Source organism: Aedes aegypti, chromosome 3 (assembly GCF_002204515.2).
Source record: "Aedes aegypti strain LVP_AGWG chromosome 3, AaegL5.0 Primary Assembly, whole genome shotgun sequence".
In the NCBI taxonomy this organism is placed as follows: domain Eukaryota; kingdom Metazoa; phylum Arthropoda; class Insecta; order Diptera; family Culicidae; genus Aedes; species Aedes aegypti.
The window spans coordinates 192,377,467-192,401,107 of NC_035109.1; the positions used below are offsets into that span (position 1 = coordinate 192,377,467).

Sequence of the window (23,641 nt, forward strand, 5' to 3'; positions counted from 1 at the left end):
AGCAAACAAATCAATCATAGTATGCTTGAAAGAGAAAACGCTATGAAAAATAGCAACAAACAACGATCATCAAGACGGTATCCAAGGTATCATTGAAGCCTACTGATAATTTACCAGTGCAAATCAGTGATGTGTCAGCTGCGGTAGCTTTTCGTTGAACCGTAAAACGGAAAGTTTTCCCTAAAATTGCAATATCACTATGTGGATAAACAATAACTGTTGCCGCCGACGGGGTTCGAACCTACAACATTGCTAAAAACAGCCGCGATGCGTGCACGTTAATCATGCTACCACATCAACTTGACGAAAGCAGCAGTTAATTTGATGCATAAAAGCAACTGCTGCTTGTGGCGATGGACACATGAAAAGTTCTCCTTGGAGAGGAGAAAGATAAAATAAAATTCTCACAGCTGTGGAGTTGTGCCATTATTTATTTTCGCTTTGTTTTGTAGACGAATAATTTCGCAAGGCAGCTTTTCGCTGAAAATTGTGGTGAGGGAGAAATCCATTATCGTGAGAGTGAGTGAGAATTTGGAAGCTTGGTTAAAAGTAAGCATTGAGAAAAAATATTCACCTTTCTAGGAAAAATATAAAGATGACCAAATAACGATTCATTTTTGTGTTACACAATGCGAAAATCTGCAGTGCGACTAACATGCGTTTACTTTTCGTTATGGGACAATTCGACTTGGTGTTTTTTTCCTAATTTAACTGAACAAAAAGTGATTTATCGTTAGTGTAGCTGAAAGATCATTAGAACATATAATGCAAACTAATATCAACTCAATTCTGACCAAAATGCAGATGGGACTGACTTGCGATTCACGGCAGTAAACCTCAGTCAATAATTTTCAGTAATTAACTTTTAGAATGATCTACAATAACTTCAATGATCTTTAATCGTTTCTTTTGCCCTAAAGTTTTTATGTTTTTTAAAATGTTTGAAGCAAATTGCTTTAAAATTATAAATGTTTTATCATACTTCCATTCATAAATGTTATAGAGAATTTGGGAAAAAATTCATAGTTAGGTTACTTCATCAGAATAAAAAAAAGTCTTATCTGAAATGTGATTTGCTTTGATTAACATATTATTTTGAAAAAGTTACATTATCTGTTTAATTAATTGAAAAAATATGTATTGTTAGGTTTGTACTTCCATTTCAACCGGACTGCTAGTTTTATTGAAAACTTGATAAATCCCGGGATCCCGGGATTTCCCGGGACAAGCATAGATTTTTGTTCCCAATCCCGGGACGAGCAAAATGGCCAGGAAATGGACATTCTAGTTCCAATGTTTCAACATTGGATATTCTGTGTAACTCATTAGTACTTTACCTTTGAGGGAGCTTCAGAATCGTTTTCAAAATTTTATTTAGAATCCTCTGCAAAGCTTCCTTCCTGGTATTACAATAGCTAGTCCATATTGGTACAGCATACAACATGGCTGGCCTGAAAATCTGTTTGAAGATCAAAAGCTTGTTGTTAAGGCAAAGTTTCGATTTTCTGTTAATAAGTCGATACAGACATTTAATATATTTGTTACATTTGGCTTGAATGCCCTCAATGTAAATTTTGAAAGTTAAATTTTTATCTAGCATGAGCCTTAGATACTTATCTTCATCTGACAAATTTACTGGAACCCCTCTTATCGTGACAACATGTCTACTTGATGGTTTCAAATAAACGGCTTTTGGTTTATGTGGGAATATTATTAGTTGAGTTTTGGAAGCATTAGGAGAAATCTTTCATTTTTGCAAGTATGAAGAAAAAATATCCAAACTGTTTTGCAATTGACTACATATGACACGCAGACTTCGTCCATTGGCGAATACATTGTGTCATCCGCAAACAAGGATTTTTGACATCCCTGAGGTAACTCAGGTAAGTCAGATGTGAAAATATTGTGTAATATTGGTCCCAAAATGCTGCCTTGAGGAACACCAGCTCTTACAGGAAGTCTTTCAGATCTGGAGTTCTGATAATTAACCTGAAGTGTACGATTTGACGGATAACATTGAATTATTCTAACAATGTATGTTGGAAAATTAGAGTTTTTTAATTTTATGAGCAAACCTTCATGCCAAACACTGTCGAATGCCTTTTTCTATGTCTAGAAGAGCAAGACCAGTAGAATAGCCTTCAGATCTGTTGGAACGAATCAAATTTGTTACACGTAAAAGTTGATGAGTGGTTCCATGCCTGAATTCCATGCCGGAATCCGAACTGTTCATTAGTAAAAATTGAATTTTCGATGATGTGGACCAACATTCTGTTCAAAATGATCTTTTCAAAAAGTTTACTGATGGAGGAAAGTAAACTGATTGGACGATAGCTAGAAGCTTCTGCTGGATTTTCCGGATTTTCGTCTGGTTTCAAAATTGGTACAACCTTAGCATTTTTCCATTTGTCAGGAAAATATGCCAACTAAAAACATTTATTAAATATATCAACTAAGAATGATAAGCTACTTTCTGGAAGTTTCTTGATGAGGATCCATCATCACCAGGAGCTTTAATATTTTGGAATTTTTCTAATAGTTCTCACTTCTTCCAAATAAGTTTACCAGGAATTTCCGAAAACGTTCTCTTGATTGAAAATATTTTCGAAGTCCTGAATAACTTGATTTTCAATTGGACTAGTAAGCCTAAATTAAAATTGTGCACACTTTCAAACTGCATTGAAAGTTTTTGAGCTTTTCGCAATTAGTTAGTAATTATTTGTTTCTCCCTTCAATGCCGGAATTGGCTCCTGAGATTTTTTCAAAATTTTAGGTAGATGAAAAATCGAATTTAGTACTATAACATTTAATTCCACTAGAGTTTGTATCTTTTGACAGATACGCGTATTTCGATCTCAACTGTACACACGGTTGTTTACGAATACCCTTTAATGGGTAAAAAATTATCCATTATCGAATAGCAATCATATCTGTCATGAAATGGGGGAATTTCACAATCATGAAAAGGGTAAAAATATACTCATTCTTTCAACTCATGTACGGTGAAAAAATGGGTAAAATTGGAATATATTCGCAGTATACAAATGCAAAATGGTAGTTGATTGTTTGTAAGTTTTACTTTTTGTATACAACGTGTTTACCGATGAAAGCATACAATGAAGTGGTAAGTTGCGAACTTAAACACCTTTATATTGCGCAGTTCCCACCTTATTGGACCCCGCACTTCAGAAGTGCGGGCGGGTTCATAAGTGCGGAAACGTCAAACCCTTTGTTTTCGCTGTTGGCGGGCAAGAAAAGGCAGTGAATCGGTTTCGCGCCAACGAAAATTGTTTACGTTTTATCAAAAGCATGTGCTCTCAGCAGAGTTGCTAGTTTGTTTGTTTCATTTGTTTCACGAAAACTTGCTTGTAAAACATTTGTAAAAGTATGTCAGCCATTTGAAATAGGCTTGTTCGATTATAATTAATTGTGACAATGATGCAGTCAAGTGCAAATCTGCATTTGGATAGAAAAACCAGTGTAATTTGTCGCGTAAATGTACATTTGAAGAACTTTCCTTTTGCTTAGAAACATATTGGAACCACTGCTTGGTGACCTTCGAAATGCGATACACAACTTTCCCAATAATCCATTTATCAAAGCAAAGCACAATACAGATTAACTGATAATAACACGCATAATTTCCAGGTTGTCTCGTTATTCCTGCCACCTTGCATGTAGCTGACATGTTCTAGAACCAGTGACTAGGCGGCATCCATAAATTACGTAACGCTCTAGGGGGAGGGGGGAGTAGGCTCAAGCGTTACGACTCATACAAAAATTTAAAATTTTTCATACAAAAAGCGTTACGGAGGGGGGGGAGGGGGTCGAAAATTTCCAATTTTAGCGTTACATAATTAATGGACGCTGCCCTATCGAAAGGAAGTAGCTGTTGTTTCAGAAACAATATAAATATCTTTATATATTAATACATTTATCCAGCGTATAAAACAACTTATTGTATTATTAAAAGCTATTATTTCGATTTAAATATTTATTTATTTCATAAGTTATGATTTGAGGTTACACACTCAAACAGACTTTCAGAGTTCGGTAAAGCAATTTACCGAAACAGACCGGTAATTTCAAATATTACAGTTGTCTCGGTAATTACCTGCTAGATTACCGAAATTCGTAAATCAATCTACGGTATCCAGCTTTTTACGCTCGCCATAAAAACAATATGCTATAAAATATTTGAAAGATACTGACTATCAGCACTGAACTGAAACTTGGAAATATATCCTCAGCATGCCTTGAAAATTCGTCAAATTTCATTGTTTTTCTTTCTGTCAATCAAATGACAATTTTGTATGAATTTGCAGAAATTATCTTATTTGTTATTGTTATATTTAATAATGAAGAACTCTTTATTTTATTTTAGGCTTAAATAAGTTGGTTGACCATACCTCCCAACAACTTGAAGGAGAAATATTTAAAAGACCCGGATTAGCTCTTTGATTTTCGCAAGACTAAGGCTGACAAATTTGCGAAAAAAAAAATGGATTAAACATTGCATGGTGAATGGTTTGGCATGGCGTACCATTGGTACCTCGCGTACCTGCAGGAATAAAATAGACCCCTTTGTGTGGTCCTTAGCCTCTTGCCCAGCAACTCCTATCCCTACCTCTTCGTGGTACTGGCCGGGGTACGTGTAACCTTAGGGAAGATCGGGTAACCAACCCCGGTGGGAACTTTGGCGTATGCTGACAGGGAAGGGGGGTTTGCTTTTGGTTCTGCAAACCTGGACATCATTCTCACAGATTTCATGGCAAGAATTTTCTTTGAATCCAGAACTGGAGTCTGCAGACTCCATGGCGTAATATTGAGCACGATTTTAACTCTGGATGATAACGACGGAATGAGTTCCAAACAAAATGTACCTCTGAGCATATAATAAACGAATCTTAATTTGTGCTACAGTCAACTGAGTCAGTTATTTTATTTCGGTGCCTCTTTTTTCCCAGTTAGATCTATCCCTGGGAGATGTTTTCACAAAACCTTGAAATTGTACTGTAGCAGAGATCTCAATTTTCCAGACAACAAGGGCCCATTCACAAATTTCATAACGCTGAAGGGGGTGGGTAGGTGTCCTCTTGATGTTACGGCTCATACAAAATTTGGATAACATTTGTACAAAACGCGTTACGAGAGGGTAGGTGGGTGTCGAAAATGATCATTTTTAGCGTTATGAAATTTGTGAACAAACCCCAATTTCTTGACTGATATTCAAGCGATTTACGAAAATGGTGTACTGTACTGTATTGTTTCAATGATTTGGCCTGCAGCTCGAAAAGGTATTGCGGCCAGGATCTAAATGGAACCTACAAAAAACAAAAGAGAATGATTAATAAGCGATTTAAGCATTAATTATGCAAATCGGAATTGGGTCCTAAAATTTTTAATGAAATCTTGTTTTTATTTAATAAGACGAAAAAGCATGTTACTGTAACTACTTTAGCAATTTTTCCCGCTCAAATAATCGCTATATCATGTTTAAACTTTAATTTAAAAATTTGGTCCATAAATGAACCTTGACACTTTTGATCATGTTTGACGTTCGCTTAGTCGACAAAAACACCACAAGGGTTTTAGTTCGACCACTGGGGTTGTTCCTATCTGACATTTCGTAAGGAACACGGAAAACAAAATACACCCAAAATTTGAGTTTAAGCCAAAGGATGTGACAAAATCTAAAAAAAAAATTTTTGGGCTTAAACCAACGGAAAACATTAGAAAATTGAGTAAACATGTGTTTTTGGCCTAAACTTAAGCGTTTGGCACTAAAATTGGGACAGGGCTTTAGGACCCTATTAGATTTTAGTTTGAATAACAGAAAATCAACGAAAATTATTTCAGTGAGTGATGGGTTACTAAGGATTTATTTTCGAGTTTCAGTTCAGTTGTGATAATCAGCTTCTGTCAAAGATTTTATAGCATGGCTAGCTTAAAAAGCTGGATATCGGTGATGTAGTTCCATTTTAACGAGTACGGTAATTTTATTCACCGAAAATATCTGTAAAACGGATCCAATACCGAGTTCGGTAAAGTATTACTGAACCATCAGTAAATTTGAACTGTCAACTCCGGCCTCAATATGTTTTTCGACAGAAATTGTCAAATACGTAGTGCAACGCAATCCTCCTGAAAGGTGCAACGAAGGCGATGGGCTACGAAATTGGTGTATTAATTCATCATAATCCATTCGAAACTGTTGGTAAGTATCCTTCGGTTCCATGCTTAGCAAATGGAGACAGTTGTTTCTATAATTTCGTTGGTGTTTTCCTTCTAGAAGCAAAACTCAACTCCTCTTTCATCGAGCGCCATGAAGGTCGGAATCGGGATGAGAGGACTGGCAAAACGTGCGGCGCTGGTGGAAATATTATACTACATCGTGTAAAATGGATTTAGGAATAAACGAATATTTGAATACAAATCGCATCAAACGGATAATGTTTTTTTGTTTTGTTTTTGAAGGATGCAATAGCTGGGGAACGAAGCGGGTAAAAAATTACCGATAGATCAGTAGGTGGACCTTAAATTTACCGAAGCGTTCAGCAATTTTTGATGTTTCATGGCACATCACAGTTTACCGACCATTCGGTACTTTTTTCGTTTACCGAACGCATTACCGACTGTTCAGCTGTTGAGATTTCGGTAAATAAATTACCGACGTCGGTGATTTATTCTAAGTGTGTATAATTATTTATATCTATTAATCGCAAAAGGGTAAATTTTTACCCTTATTATGCCGTGAGTGAGATTTACAAAAAGGGTAAAAAATACCCATTTATTGACAGAAACCGCTTTTACCCGTTAAAGAGTAAACCGTGTTTACTCTTAAAATGTGGAGAGGCACTTCTAGCGGAAATGGGTAAATTTTTACCCATTAAAGGGTATTTGCAAACTACCTTGTAGGTGATTCCCTAATCTTCTTTGGAAGAATCTTAAAATATAAGAGCTATTAGGTACATCCCATCCCTCTTTTGTTGAAACTCGAAGCTCGAAGATTTATTATCAAAATTTTAGATAATTTCCAAAAGGGCTTAGAATCAGGGTACAATTGATAAATTTTATTTTCAAAAAATTTTTTTCAATTGTGAAAAACGTCTTTTTTCAATTTCTTTCAGCAGATCCTGCCATATAATTTTCATAAAGGATCGCGAGTTCGTTGAAATTGCCTTCTCACGTTTTTAAGACGGATCAAGAGTTTAAGATCATCTTTTATAATCACGGATTCATATTTTGGAATGGAACATTGAAATAACCAGAACGGCTGCTATGGAAAGCATAGATAGCGCCACCGTAGCCTTGTGTATTTGACAGAACAGCAATGCTGTCACAATGTCAAATCCCATATACAGTGGCGCCTTTGTTTTGATGCGGTGAGCACTGACAAAAACTAGGATATGATAGGATAGAGCAGTGATTCCCAAAGTGGGCGAATTCGCCCCCCTGGGGGCGATTTTCAGGTCCAGGGGGGCGAAAATTTGTAAAAATGAATTTGGGGGGCGAAAATGCTAGAAAGGGGGCGAAAGTTGAATCTATTGAAAAATAAAAATAGATTCAAAGTTTATAAGATACATTCATATTTCAATGATAGCATATACATCTGAGGAAGAATTTATTTGAACCTTACTATTTCATCGGTTCTTTACTCTAAACGCGCTCGTTTTTGAATTATGATAGAAAAAAATGGCGAATTTGATTGTCATTTAGATCTAAATGGTTTTTGCTAAAAATAATATTGAATGGCATTTTTAAGAGCAGAAACTTTTGGCGATGTATGAAATTTATTTTTAAGTAAAAGGAAAAGTTTGGCGACTTTTTGTTAGGGAATGTTAGAACAAGGACGATTAAGTTTCAATTGTTTCTCACACATTCGTTAATTTACTCATTTTGATATTTTGTTGACACGCATACTAATCAGTATTAGGTAATCAGGCCCATGGCACTGGACGACTTTTGGCGTAGTCAACATCTCCATGTGTTTACTCATTTTCGGGTAATTTGAATCGAGAGTGCAATCAGAATGCGAAGTTTTGTTTGATGTTTATGATCCATAATCGAGCAAGTGTCGCAATAAAATCACTGATTGCTTGCTTGGAGGCTTGCAGGATGCCTTTCAATGTTTGCTCTCCTTCCAAAACCATCAAAATGTTGAATGTGCTTCAACTTTTTGGCACATTATTAGCTGATTTAACAATATCAAAAATTCATAATTAAACCATAACAAAGAATTAAACAAAACAATGGTCTTTATTTTCACAGTTCTTACAACTGACAGTGGGCGATATTCACTTATCGCCCGGGACATCCTGGCTACGAAGAACATTGTGTATCGATATATGGTTGTCATGGGCCTGGTATAAGGCAATCCATGAGACAGCTGCGAGCAGCTGGTTTTTTCGTTTACCATGTGCTTTTGACGTTTCGCGATCGGAGTGACTTAAGTAAGGCTATAGCCTTATTAATAGTACAAATCATTTTATAAATAAATTTATGTGACTTTGGTGGACAAAAATTGGGTTCCAATAAAAAAATTAAAAAAAAACCTTAAAACTTAAACTTAAAAATCGGCCTGAGTGAAATGAAATTGCATGGATCAAAGCTTTAAAATAATCTAAATTAAACGTTATATTTCAGTGAATGAAGAGTTGAAGAGTTTTTTTTTTAAAGATTTTGTATAAAGATTGGACTGTATCCATAACAACCGGTAATGTACAATCCAAAATTTCGTAAATTTATTATTATTTATTTAAAGTGAGTCTAAATTTTTTGGATGGCCGTACATTAGCCAGGATAATAGATTTTTTAATAATGCATATGATAAATATTAGATATTATGGATATTGACTTTTTTAATGATATATAAGTAGAAGAAACTCTTTTTGAGGCTATAACACCCTTTAAATTTGACCAATTTTCAGTATACTTATGATGAGATATTGATCAATACTTCAACGTTAGTGTAACGCTTAATACAAATGTTTAAATTTCATACCAGGGGGGCGATTTCAAAAAATATTGGTGTCAAGGGGGCGAAAGTAAAAAAAGTTTGGGAAACACTGGGATAGAGAATCGCTTCATTTTCTTCTTCTTGGCATTACGTCCCCACTGCGACAGAGCCGGCTACTCAGCGTAGTGTTCTTATGAGCACTTCCACAGTTATTAACTGAGAGCTTTCTTTGCTTAGTTGTCATTCATTCGTATATCGTGTGGCAGGTACGATGGTACCACAGACAAACAGACGTCACACTCTCATCACTGTCCATCGACCACCTTTTTAACGGTCGATTCAAATATATTGTAGTTGGTCAATCCACCATCCGCAGCGCTCGCATCGTTTTTGTTCGCGTTTGACGTTTACACACTACCGCCATCTGTTGGTCCATCGGCCAAACACAACGATTGGGCGTACATGTTTTCTCGACTATGATTTTGATCGCGATTTGTTCTAAGTGTTACGTCTGTTTCTCTGTGATGGTACTCTATGCCCAGGGAAGTCAAGGAAATTTCCATTACGAAATGATCCTGGACCGTCCGGGAATCGAACCCATACTCTTTCAGCTTGGCTTTGCTTTGTAGCCGAGAACTCTAACCACTCGGCTAAGGAAGGCCCCAATCGCTTCATGGGATATTTGAAATGTAACAGGGAAATGATCAGAATCAAATTCAGCATGAGTAATCAGTTGGCTACAAAGATGACTGAATTGCCCATTGCACGGTGACGTCATCAGAAAATTGCTCTCTTTCCCTCCTCCGGGAAATCTGAAAACAGCGGTGCCAGTTCCTGTCAAAATTGACAGGTGCTGGCACCATTGTTTACAAGTTTCGTTGAAGAGCGAAAGAGGGAGAATTTCGCCGTGAAATGCCTAATAGAGTCGCCTGCGACTTTCAAAAAAAAAAAAAAAATAATAATAATAATAATAATAAAAAAAAATCAAACTCTGGAGTGGGTTGGTCGGTGGTTTAAAGGCCCCATCGGACCTAGTTGGGTCAAAAGAAAATATCCAAGTCTGGAGTGGGTTGGTCGGTGGTTTAAAGGCACCATCGGACCTAGTTGGGTCAAAAGAAAATATCCAACTCTGGAGGGGGTTGGTCGGTGAGAAAAAGGTCAGTTAGAGATATTTGTAATGCGTTTTGGAATGTTATTTGTAATGTATTTTGGGGTGCTTCGAGCCTGATAGGCTCAATCCAAAATAACAGAACTTTGGGAAGACATAGTTATTTGTAATATGTTAGAACATGTAAATTGAGATGCTTCTAGATAGTTGTTGATTTTTTCTAATATTGTTGCTTATGGCATGCTTCGAGCTTGATAAGCTCAAAACAAAATAGCAGGACTAAGGCCAGACAGAGTTATTTGCGCTAGAATAAGTAAATTATTATGTTTCGAGTGATAAGCTCCAACATAACAGAGCTTAAGTAAGACAGAGTTGTTTGTAATGTGTTAGAATATGTAATAGATAAGTGTTGAATGTTTTCTGAATTTGCTGCTTATGGGATGCTTCGAGCCTGATAAGCTCAATCCAAAATCGTAAGACTAAGGTCGGACAGAGTTGTTTGTGATGCGTTGGGATATGTAAATTTATGTATTTCAGGATAGTTCCTTATTTTGCTTCTAATAGGATGCTTCAAGCCTGATAAGCTCAATCCAAAATAGCAGGTCAGACAGATCTGTTTGTAATGCGTTACAAGAGTAATTTGTAAATCACTGAAACAAGTTAATTGATATACTTTGAGATAGTTGAATTATTTTCTGATTTTGCTGCTTACGGGATGATTCGAGTCTGAAAAACTCAATTCAAAATAGCAGGAGGTCAGACAGAACTGTTTGTAATGCGTTAGAGCATGTAAATCAATAAATTTCGAGACTGTTCTTGGATGTTTTCTTATTTTCCTTCCTATTGGATCCTTCGTTCCTGATAAGCTCAATACAAAACTCAGGACTAAGGTCAGACAGAGTTATTTGTACAGCATTTTAATATGTTAATTGATATACTTTGAGATAGTTGTTGAATTATTTTATGATTTTGCTGCCTATGGGATGCTTCGAGCCTGATAAGCTCGATCTAAAATAGCAGGAATAAGGTCAGACAAGGTTGTTTGTACTGCTTTAGGATATGTGAATCAATATATTTTGAGACCGTTCTTGAATGTTCCCTTTTACTTCAAAAGGACAGATAGGGTTATTAATAAAGCATTAGAACATGTTAATTGAGGTGCTTCGAGAAATTTGTTGAATGTTTTCTTATTTTGCTGCTTATGGGATGCTTCGAGCCTGATAAGCTCAATCCAAAACAGCAGGACTAAGGGCGGACAGAGTTGTTTGTGATGCGTTGGGGTATGTAAATTTATGTATTTCAGGATAGTTGCTGAATGTTTCCTTATTTTGTTTCTAATGGGATGCTTGGAGCCTGATTGATAATCTCAATCGAAAATAGCAGAACCAAGGTCAGACAGAGCTGTTCGTAATATGTTAGTATATGTAAATCAATAAATTTCGAGACTGTTATTGGATGTTTTCGTATTTTGCTTTCTATGGGATGCTTCGAGCCTGATAAGCTTAATACAAAATCGCAGGACTAAGGTCAGTCAGAGTTATTTGAAATTTGTTAGAACATGTTAGTTGAGATGCTTCGGGAGAGTAGTTGATTTTTTTTTATTTTGCTGCTAATTAAAAGCTTTCGAGCCAGGTAAGTTTAAAATACCAGAAATATGATGAGCGCACGCACGAGCATATACGTTATACTATTAAATTTATACAGATTACAGAAATGTAGTGTTTAAAAGTATCTGGGATTTACTTCAGAGAGTAGAGGAGAAGGAGAATGTAGAGAATAGAGAAACTTGATAAAAGTAAATTATCTTGGAGTATAATAAAACATTTAACAATGAGTAGTTCTGAACGAGTGTGTAAAGAACTGTCACTGAACGCGTACCGCAATTCGGGACTACGAAGTTGCTGATGTTTTCTTCGGTTTTCTGTGAGAAAACAAGGAGAGATATATTTTTTGCTTTTTTTTCACGCACACGGTGACAGTTCCTTACGAGGTTTTCCATAAGTGCGAGTGCTTTGTAAATCTCTTTTTGTTTCGTAGTCGCGAATGTATGTGTGCGGAATCTGCGATCAGTTTTGAAAGGGATTTACGCAATGGCGGATGTGATAAGTGTGAAGGGGGTGCGCGTTTGTTGTTCGGGAAGCCAAATTCACTACAATATATTTTTTATTTTTTTTTTATTTTAATTTAAAATAAATTTTTTACTTCTAATACACGACTGGGTATTTACCGGGAATTGAAATAAGGCGCCGGTACCAATGGTTGTAATGTACCAGTAGATTGAACTATGGAAAAAACGTACATTTTTCGATAAAAACGACATGTGCTATTTATGGCTTATAGATCGCCTCTAGTTTAATCGATTTGCCAAATTTCATCTTTTTATTTTATCAAAAAGTCATATAAATAATTAAGCTTACGCAAAAATTTGCTCCCTTGCGCCAATAGTTGCCGTCGTGTTCCAGTTGTAGTGGATCAACGGATAGAAGCAGTTTTTTAAATGGATGTATAAAAATGAAGAAAAGTCCCAGAGATGATCTTTATGCTTAATTCGAAAGATATTAGTTGCTGTTCCGAGGGAAAAATGTTAAACCTATGCAAAAATTTACCGCAGAAATTTACCATTTTGTTTAAAATTCCTTGTATCATTCCCGAACGTCTACTACTGGAACACTAGCTCAACTACTGGAACACGTGTACCAATAGTGGCTCAAGCATTTTTTTTGTTAAAAAAATAGTTTTATCACTCTTTTAATATTTTTCCTATATAGTAAAGGATGGAATCTTTCTGTTGACGCCAAAAGATCTTTGTTAAGGCTCTTCGTTATTTTGTTATGATTTTTTATAGCTTAGATAGTCCACTAATGGCACCGGCACCCTACCGGGAGAAAACCGGGGATTTGAAATCAACCATTTACTGCAGACCATGGTCATCTTGGATTTTGTAGTTGCAACAACATAAAACCTGGTAGGGAGGCACCGATACTACACACGAAATATGACACAAAGTTATTTCAAACAGCAAGAAAAATCCAGCTTGCCAACGACAATCAAGGCTGACTTGATGAAAATCGCTAGTTTTCTTTTGTTGTGTACCTTCGATCGTTCTGGACAAACATGGAAAAAGGGCCAAAGTTTTCTATGCATTTAATTTTCGTTTTTATTGAAAAAAGTAAAATTATGAGTATTTGAATACTTTATTTTCAATCAGAATAAAAGGTGCTATCGTGACATTACTTTTGAATAAGCGTGAATAGCTTTTCAATCGATTTTTTGTCATATTTGTTAAAATGCAAAAATATGTTTTGATAAATTACGCGCTTTTATCATGTTTGTCCATTGTTCAAGATCTGGGCTCACAGTGACAGTTCGTGACAGCAGAATCTCGGCTCACCTTGACGTACATAAATTTCGTATTGGTTTCTCCCTCCCAGCATAAAATCACCATTTCTCGATTACTTTTTCAAATCGACGTAAGTAACTTTTATACGGTTTTGAGAAAATTAATTAGGAAAAATCACAATCTATCTTCTAAAACTGTTTTAAAATGAATCACTTTTTTAACATTTTTTTGCCGTGTACTTCGCTCAAATTTTGCATACACTCAGCTCACGTTCAAAAACTAGGTAGTTTCTATTATTTCCCACAAAAATAATTATAAGAAAATGATAAGCCGTTTCATTCAGTTACTTTCGACGTTTTTCTACCAGTGTAAAATCGGCTCAAGTAGTGTTTTGTTTTGATTCGTGGTTAAGTCACTTTGTCTCTCCATACAGCGGGGCGGCGAAAGTAGTGGTTAGGTTGTGAAAGTTGAAAATGTTACTTTCGTCGTTTTGTAAATCCGGAAATTAAACGTTCTAAAAGTGAAAAGTTGAGTTGGTACAGAGCGGTACGTGTAGAATTCCGCCTGCTTAACACGTAGGATCGATAAAGTAAGTTTGTATACTTTTTTGACTTGAGTCTGTATGAATAAGTTTTCGAGATTTGTTTTCTTGGGCACGCGTTTCCTTCCGTGCACATTGTTGAAGTGTGAAGTTACCCCAAATCAGTTCCGTTCACACTATAATGTTTTTCGCAGAGTGGATCTATACACTGTAAACTCGGCATTACCCTTTAAAGAATAAAAAATGCCCATTTTTTGCTGATGTATGCAGCTGTCAAAATAATGGGTATTTCAAAATTTCCAATAATGGGTATTTTGTGCCCTTTTACATATTCCGTTCATTTACTCTTTAATGGGTGAAAAATTACTTGACAAGAATCGGTCGGCAGTGTTTGGGATGTGCTTCAAAGTTTTTTCCCGTAATATCTAAATAAGTTAGCAGAAATGCGGGAACGTCCAGAAGGTAGGTACATGAATTGCTTTTATTGCCGTTTCATCTAAAAAACAATCCGATTTTACAGGATACTTTGGCTGCAGAGCACATTCCGTGTGAATGTTCTGCTCTTTGCTCTACAAGAATCTCCAGCGCCATTTTACAGGTCCAAAACAAACTCAGTCCCTGATGGATGAAGAGGATGCATGGAGATATTGATCGGAATAGTATATTTTATTATGCATTGAATAAATTTGTTTATATTTATGAGATTTTACTGTTGATTATTCTATGGAAATGAATATAAAAATTAAATAAGATTTTCATCTACAAAAAAGAGTAAATTTTACTCTCTTTTTTTTTTTAGTTTTGGATAATGGGTAAAATTTACTCGTTGATCTGACGTACAAGCCGTTTACTCTTTAAAGAGTAAAGGCCCTTTACTCTTTTTATGAGTTAAACTAGTTTCTCTCAAAGAGGGTACTTTTTTACCCTTTAAAGGGTACTTTGACCTTACAGTGTAGATAATCTAGAGGCACTCTAGTTTTTCGAGCATCCAGGAAAAGTTGATTTTTGCGTGTATAACTAGTAAACAGATTGAATCCAGTTGTCAAAAATATTGTTCAAAAGTGGAAAATCTCCGACTGTTTCGCAGGAAATATTAATTTTCCCATCCAAAAATGAAGTCCGCTCTAATGGTAGCAGAAAAACCGTCGCTGGCGGCATCATTGGCAACAATATTGAGCAACGGGAAGTGTTCCAGTAGAAAGGGTAAGCAGTAAAATCGAAACCAAAATCTCATGACACAAAGTTTGTTTTTCATGTGCTCTTGAACTTTTTAGGCTCGAACAATGCCTGCTCCGTGCACGAATGGTTCGGAAACTTCCGCGGCGAGCAGGTCAAGTTTAAAATGACTTCTGTTTGCGGACACATCATGGGACTGGAGTTTGTCGGCAAATTTAACTCTTGGGACAAAGTGGATCCGGCGGAGTTGTTCTCTTGTCCGACGGAAAAGAAAGAATCCACCCCCAATCTGCGCATGCCGGCATTTTTGAGCCAGGAAGCGAAAGGCTGCGAATATTTGATCCTGTGGCTCGATTGCGACAAGGAAGGGGAGAACATTTGCTTTGAAGTCATGGCGGCAGTGTCCGGTGTGATGCGAAACGTTTTCTCGAACCGTGTCACATACAGAGCAAAGTTCTCCGCTATTACCGATAAGGACATCAAATATGCAATGGATAATCTTATTCACCCAAATGAAAACGAGGCAAAATCCGTCGATGCCCGCCAGGAGCTGGATCTCCGGATAGGATGTGCATTCACCCGTTTTCAAACGAAGTTCTTTCAAGGGAAGTACGCAGATTTGGACGCGTCCCTCATTTCCTACGGGCCATGTCAAACGCCTACGCTTGGGTTTTGTGTGCAAAGACACGACGAAATTCAAACTTTCAAGCCGGAAAGCTTCTGGTACGTTCAAGTGACCGTCGGAGAAAACCCGGAAATCAAACTCGAGTGGTCCAGAGTTCGGATATTTGAGAAAGAAGTGGCCTGCATGTTTCTGAACAAAGTGAAGGACCAGAAGGAAGCTTTGTGAGTATAGCAATTTCATAATGTAATATGTATATTAGGTTGGTTAAAAAATTGTAATATGAACTTATTTTACTCCACACTGCTCAATCGATCTGAGATGAAATTTCGAGTGTCCTTTCAAAATTTGAGCTCGATGGCATGAAAATCGATACTACACAAGCGCTTCAAAGTTTGTATGGGAATTACAGGTGTGTCACGATTTTATCATGTTGGTGTTTTCAACATGCCATACGCCAATGTTAATAAGGTCGCGTGCTTGGGGACGTCAGGAGTTGATCATCAATATTAAATTCCTTTTCCCACTCAGCATAGATAGCGTAGTGCAGGTAGCGAATGTTTCTATTGGCTATGAAATAACACTACGGACTGCCTGTACCGGTGGTAAAAGTTCACCTCACACACAAAAAAAAAATCTACATGTCAAGGTCGTGTGTCTTACTTGTACTTATTCAATGCTGGAAGTAATGCATAGTTTTTATAGAAAGGTAGAATGAAGTCCTCTTATTTCGGACTTCACTGATAAAAGAAAAATCGAATCCGCAAGTTTTCCTCTAACACCTTCAGCTTCAGAATTTGCTTCTTCTCTTTGGAAGCATGATGCAGGGTGGCCGGGAAAAGCGGGAAAAAAAAGGAAATTTAAATTCATCGAAAAAAAAAAGGGAATTTGAGATGATCTCCGGGAAAATAATTTTGAACGACCATCTTAAGGTCTAAATTACTCATTGGTTAGCGATGTTTCGTCAACTCTCCCTTACTCGATATTTCGCCTAACTCGATGGAATGAACGGTCCCTTCAATTTAGCATACTTTGATCCCTCTGGAAGTCGATACCTCTCTAGCTCGATGTTCCCTAACTCGATGCGATTTGTTTCAGTTTCCTATGCAAGTTTACCTCTCTAACTCGATATTTCCATGAACATTTTTAAATGTCCTCCAAATGTTAATTAATTTCATAAATTTTATAATTATGTTAATACTGATAGTAAAATGAAGGTCAACAAGCCATTTCAGGGTGATAAAATTTTAATTTTTTGAAAATTATTTTTAAAGTGTCACGTTGATAAATGTGCCTAAATTTTACTATTTTTCACATTCAAATTACTATTTTGAATGTACTTTGTCAAAATATCAAAAATTACGAAAAATGAAAAATTGTGTTCTGTATCTCGATACCTCCCTAACTCGATGGCCCCTTCAATATCGAGTAAGAGATGTATATTTTTAATTTTTTTCTTACTATCAGGGCTTGAATTTTTCTCTAACTTATTCAGAATCTCAAAACTTCTTTCAAAAGGTTTAAGCACTAAAAATTTTCTTTAGTTGCTTAATTATAAATCAATAAATCCGAACGTTCTTGACAACACTGCTTAATTTATGTAGCTTTTAATATGTCATTAGATTACATCAACTAAAAGTTGAATAAGTAAGGTAAGATATATGCTTCAACATGTGTGGCTTCGTATCATCCTTACCCTAAACTTATTTGCTTTAGCAAACTCTTCATTTTTATGGCTGGTACGCTGATAGGGGGTCCTAGATAGCCGTAGCGGTAAACGCGCAGCTATTCAGCAAGACCATGCTGAGGGTCGTGGGTTCGAATCCCGCTGGTCGAGGATCTTTTCGTAAAGGAAATTTTCTCGATTCCCAGGGCATAGAGTATCTTCGTACCTGCCACACGATATACACATGCAAAAATGGTCAATCGGCAAAGAAAGCTCTCAGTTAATAACTGTGGAAGTGCTCATAAGAACATCTGAGAAGCAGGCTCTGTCCCAGTGGGGACTTAACGCCAGAAAGAAGAAGAAGAAGACGCTGATAATAAGTACTATGCAAAAAGATAGAACAAGAAACGGTCAAGGAATGATTCCGCTATATACCGAAATTACTTGAGTTGTACGCTGCTGAGAAGTAGAGCTGATTTTATAACGTCTAACACCTTCAGTGCAAATCAAATGGAGCTGTCACTTTTCCGCACGGAAAAATGTGCCGCTCAATTATTCCGCAAGTGAAAGTGACACTTCGCTCATACTGGATCAGCTGTCAAAACTACTTTGGTAAAAAAGATAAATTTTACTTGAGCGCATTACGTTTCAGGTGCATACCACGCATTATGAAGAAAAAAAATGAAAGATTTTGAATTGAAACGCTTTTAAATAGGGTAGATGCACAAAAATCTATGTAAATTAAAATTGAATGATGTTTGTATGTCACGAATTGTCTCTAGAACAGGATGACCGATTTGAAAAATTCTTTACCAATTGTTTTTTTTTTCATCGTCCAAGAAAGTTGAGAGTACGGGAAATGCAAATTTGACATAAACTTCGGGATTTTTTTTGCAGCCTGTTGTAGGGAGACACGGGGCAGTATGGACACCTTAAGGAATTTGCCAATGTTTACTGTAAAGACATGAATATTACACTGTTTTTTATGTGCAGTATGCTTTTTAGAGTTCTTAAGCATTTGTTGAACATTGTTGCTTAATTTGGAAAAAAATATTTCTTTCAAAAAAAAAAAAAACAGTTTAGGGTTTCGTTCTACTTCGTCGTAAATGCTATTATTCGTCGTATCAATCTTAAAATGTTTCACTAAGGCGGATATTCCAACTTACCTGCAACATAGATTAATTTTCCAAGTGTATTTTTGTGAAAGCTGTCATGGTTTGTACACTTGTACACCAAAAATGCAATAACAGGGTGTCTACTACCTGGAAAAACCTGGAAAACCTTGAATTATCAGGGAATTTTATTCAACCTGGAAAAAACCTGGAATTCTCAGGGAATTTCGGACATAATCAGGGAAATTATTTTGCATCTGTAATACAAGGTAGAATATGTACTTTTCATGACAGAAAATCATTTCAATCATAAAAATTTTCGGCTGCGCCGCTATCAAGACGCTACTTCAATTATTCAGTCCTCTTTTTTTAATGATTTTTATTTATCCAACATAAAACATAAACTTAAGATTGGAAAGCTGGTAAAGGCAAGTACAGTTACCATTTACAGTTGGGTGTCGTTCATGAGCATATGAAACTTGGTGGAAAACAGTCCAAATTTATTTACAAAAATGTTTTTCGACTATTCCACAAGTTCTGGAGGAAATTTCAAGGAATGCTTCAGGTATTCTAGTCATCTTTTCTGGAAAACCTTTATGAGCTTCTCCAGGGATGCTGTCAGCAATTTTTCAAGGGACGCTTAAATGAATTTCTTCATAAATTTTGTCAAGGAAATCGTAGAGCACTGCAACATTATTACCTCCAGTAATTTTCACAAAGATTACTCTGAAAAAAAAAATGACAGCGATTCTTCTATGATTTCCTCCAGATGTTTTTTCCACTGATTCATACACCGATTTTTTCCAGTTGTTAGTTCTAGGAGATTCACCACATATTCCTTATTTTCACAAAGGTTCCAAGGTCATTCCATAGTTTCGATATTTTCGCGAGAAATCCTACAATAATCCCTACGCTGGTTTTTTCATTTTTCACATGGATTCTTTAAAAAAAATCATCCACGATTTAGAAATTGCCCCAAAAAATTACTCAGGCTTTATTCCGATGAAATCTTGTATGAACTTTGCCAAGAATTACTTAAAAAAATTCGACCTGAAATTCCTCATTAAGTTTCACCACAAATTTCACTTAGAATATCTCCAGCATTTCATCAAAATGTTGTTGCTGTAGTTCAAACATTTATCTAATATTGTTCCAAACAATATTTCCACACCCCGTGAATTCTTCAAAAATTCAAGGTTCCACATAAGTTAGCTATTCTTTCTTACAGGTATTTTTCTTATTATTCATACTTAAATTTCTTCAGGGAGTCATTAGCATTTAGCTTAGCTTAGACTGACTACACATATCAATGGTTGCTATTCCGTGATTGACCGAAGTCAGTGAAAATGCACAAAGAATCAACTAGAAGGTCGGCTGGGATTGGCCATAATCTTCTTCAGTGTGCATAATTCAGTGCCTCTATTTATACATGGTCAATTACGGCGCCGGCCACGTCCTTGCAGTCAGGTGAGATTGGGGGAAGGAATGTTAGTGAGTAACCTTTGCTATTTGGAGACCGTGTTTGCCTCTGCATCTCCACAAAGGTTACTGGGAGGGATGTTTGTTAATGGGGAGGATCGTTGGGTCACAGGATTCACTTTGATAAGCGATTAGACCATGATAAATAATTATTGGTGAGATATGAACATGCTTATATGTAAATATAATATTTTCGTTTGATATGAACAATATCTATGTAGGGAAAAATTATACCGACACTTGACGTGACGAACCATTCAAAGTTTGTTGAATAAAGTGAACCTTTCGCAAGTCTACACCTGAGAGAGACTTGCGAAGAGGAAAAATATCAACGTCATATGCAGCCCAGATTCCCCTCTCACGAAACGTCAAATGCAGCCCACCGTTTTATGGCTGAAAAAGTGAAAAGTATAGTGTTCAAAGTAAACTGTTATTAGAAACCTCAGTCGGCGGAGCAGTTTTTTCCAAAGTTGCTGATAAATCTAAGCAGAAGATTAATTATTTCTAATGTCTGCTACGTTTGCTGGCATGAAATTTCACTCAAACGGCTATTTATGATGCGATGTGATGCAAACTCAATCATTTTTTGCTGAGAGGTTCATGTGAGGATTTGAACAGCATGCGCATAATTGGTATAAACACAAAGTGGAATAAGAAGAAAACTCAGCAATCACAGAAAAAGAAGACCGTCTTCGCGAGTCTCGTCTCAGGTCTACACTAGTAGTGTCGAACCATTCAAAGTTTTTTTTTGATTACAAAAATAAAGGTAAAAGGAAAAAGGTGTTTTGAAAAAAATAGACATAAATAATTTATGAACCAGAGTTTATGTCAACACTCACAGTGACGAACCTTTCATAATTTGTTGAAAAATCATATTTACGTCTCACCGTTGTAACGATTAAAGATGCAGTCATACATATTTTATAGATTAGAAATAGTAGCATAAAACGAGCTCACCAATTGATCCGTCATCCTTGAGCATTAACAATCCACTTTCAGCTTCACTCGTTTGCTCGGCTATATAAAAGCAATCAGAGAAAATAGGCGCGCGACCCGAGAGGGAAAACAACTGACGACTGCTCGGGTTTTCTTAACGCACTGCCCAGGAACAACGTCAACGTCGAAAAATCAAAAAGAACTCGAACGCGGCACTTTTTCACTTTACTCGACCGATACGCGACATCTTTGATCCTGCCCTCATCGCCGGCCACCGCAGGAGCAAGCGTTAAGGTCGAAGGATCAAACACAACTCTCTTCAGGGAGTCATTACCATTTAATCAAGAAAATCCTAAGAGAATTTCATTATCAATGTAGGAGTACTTTCAGAACTCACATAAAAATTTTCTTTAGAAAATCCACGCGAATTTTTGTTAACATTTCCTTCTAAATCCTCGACGTTTCCCTGGAGACATCTCTAGAAGACGCCTAGAATTTTTTTTTAGGTTTGTTTGGAAAATTTAAAATAAATAACAGGAATTTCTGAATGAATTTTGAATTTTGACGATGCTCTGAACGGGAATGTCGGAGGAAGTCCTAGGGAAATCAATGGATATATTTCTTGAGAACATGGAACATCCACATCCACATCCACAAACACATTATGTTCATATGTTTGGGCTGAATTTTGATGACGAACAAAGAATTTTAAATGAAATTACTATATTCCATCTTGCTGAAGAAATGAAGGGAGATGCCCATAGATCTATACATTCTAGTGAAACATTTTATTATAGTGTTGATATGTTGTGTTTTGATCACTCAATATATCACAGTAAGCTGTAAGCTGTGAGACGAATCCGGAAACTAATTGCGACAGAAATGAAAACAATACGACGAATTAAGAATAAGGCATGATGCATTTTCTTTGCATTATTTCTAAAAAGAAATCAAGATTTATCAAAATCTTATTGTACAATACTAAAGCCGTTTTGAGAAAGAATTGTTTGGCATCGGTTTATATCAGCAACTTTCACTGCAATACTGGGAAAATTGCAGTTCTCACTGATCAATGCTTAATACGATGGATACTAGCATACTTTCAATATTGCCTCCAGATTAGTTTTAATCCAGAAAATTTACAATTTTCAACCGATTTATGGTTCCACATCATAATCATTGCATTAAATGCTAAATATTTTTAGATGATTTTGTGTTTAAAGTTATATTTCTTTATCTTGAAAAGTGTCAGCTCTACTTTATCACCCGGTGTCCATATTTCCCCAACAGTATTAAAAATTTTCATATAAGTTTTTTAATGTCTTTAAGTAGCAGAAAAAAATCAACTATATTTTTGAATATAGCATAAATATTTGAAGATTCAATCAAGAGCTACCTTATCGGCTAACTTGCAGTAATTTTCCTTTAAAACCTTATTTGATGAGGTGTGAATGTTATAATTTTCGAACCCAATAAAATCATGCTCAATTTTTCGGTTCAAAATGTTTTAAACATTTCTTTTCTGAAATTTTAGTGGATAATTTACTCTTTTGGCAGGCACCTGAAATGTTGTTTGCATCTAAAGTGTAAAATTATTCGCATAAGCAAAGATACAGGGGGTGTCCATTCTGCCCCGGGTGTTCATACTGCCCCCGGTACCCCTACTGGACAATACAAAATTTGCCGGGACAGCTAGTTGTTGATAAATATGGACTTGTTAGCATTTAAAACAAACCCCTGTCGAAGAGAATCAAAAGTGTTAAGAATAGAAACTGTCCTATTAGCACCTGAGACGAGACTCGCGAAGACGGTCTTCTTTTTCTGTGATTGCTGAGTTTTTTTCTTATTCCACTTTGTGTTTATAACAATTATGCGCAAGCCGTTCAAATCTTCACATGAACCTCTCAGCAAAATATGATTGAGTTTGCATCACATCGAATCATAAATAGCCGTTTGAGTGAAATTTCATGCCAGCAAACGTAGCAGACATTAGAAATAATTAATCTTCTGCTTAGATTTATCAGCAACTTTGGAAAAAACTGCTCCGCTGACTGAGGTTTTTAATAACAATTTACTTTGAACACAATACTTTTCACTTTTTCAGCCATAAAAACGGTGGGCTGCATTTGACGTTTCGTGAGAGGGGAATCTGGGCTGCATATCGTCCCCTTAATGCTACAACTAGATAACCCGAAAATCAAAATTTTGAGATGTGCAACTTTGAAAGTATGACCGTTTAACAAGGTGATGGTTAATCGCATAGATTATGATTGAAAAATAATCTTTAACTTGTATATTTTGAATCACACGCTTAAGACCTGTGGATATTTTGCAGATCTAATTAAGAAAAATGTTTTGACATATTGAAGTCAAAAATTTCAAATTTCGAGTTATCTAGTTGTAGCATCAAGGGGACGATATGACGTTGATATTTTTCCTCTTCGCGAGTCTCTCTCAGATTAGCACCATTGAAGGGGGTTAAAAGCAGAGGGGTTTAAGTGACAAAAAATAAGTTTAAAAAACAACTTTTTTGCAATTTCTCATCGTAATAGGCTGTTTTTCATCACGCCAATCTGTCATGGAACGGCCTACTTTCCTACACTGAAGTATGCAGTGCGGGAATAGTCATTGCTTAACTGAAACCAGTGCTGTAATGGTTCATTACGCAACGCTTTCTCATTACGCAACTGTTTTGAGTTGCG

The 23,641-nt window shown here is 36.3% G+C and overlaps 1 protein-coding gene across 1 annotated transcript in view; it reads left to right on the forward strand.

Moving 5' to 3' along the window:
- Nucleotides 1–14,929: 14,929 nt before the first annotated feature.
- LOC5575045 (DNA topoisomerase 3-beta) overlaps nucleotides 14,930–23,641 on the forward strand; it is a 40,234-nt gene continuing 31,522 nt past the window's right edge. The window contains exons 1-2 of the mRNA XM_001655432.2: nucleotides 14,930–15,151; nucleotides 15,223–15,970. Coding sequence (XP_001655482.1) covers nucleotides 15,061–15,151; nucleotides 15,223–15,970 — 839 coding nt within the window. The 5' untranslated portion in view covers nucleotides 14,930–15,060. The remainder of the gene's footprint in view (nucleotides 15,152–15,222; nucleotides 15,971–23,641) is intronic.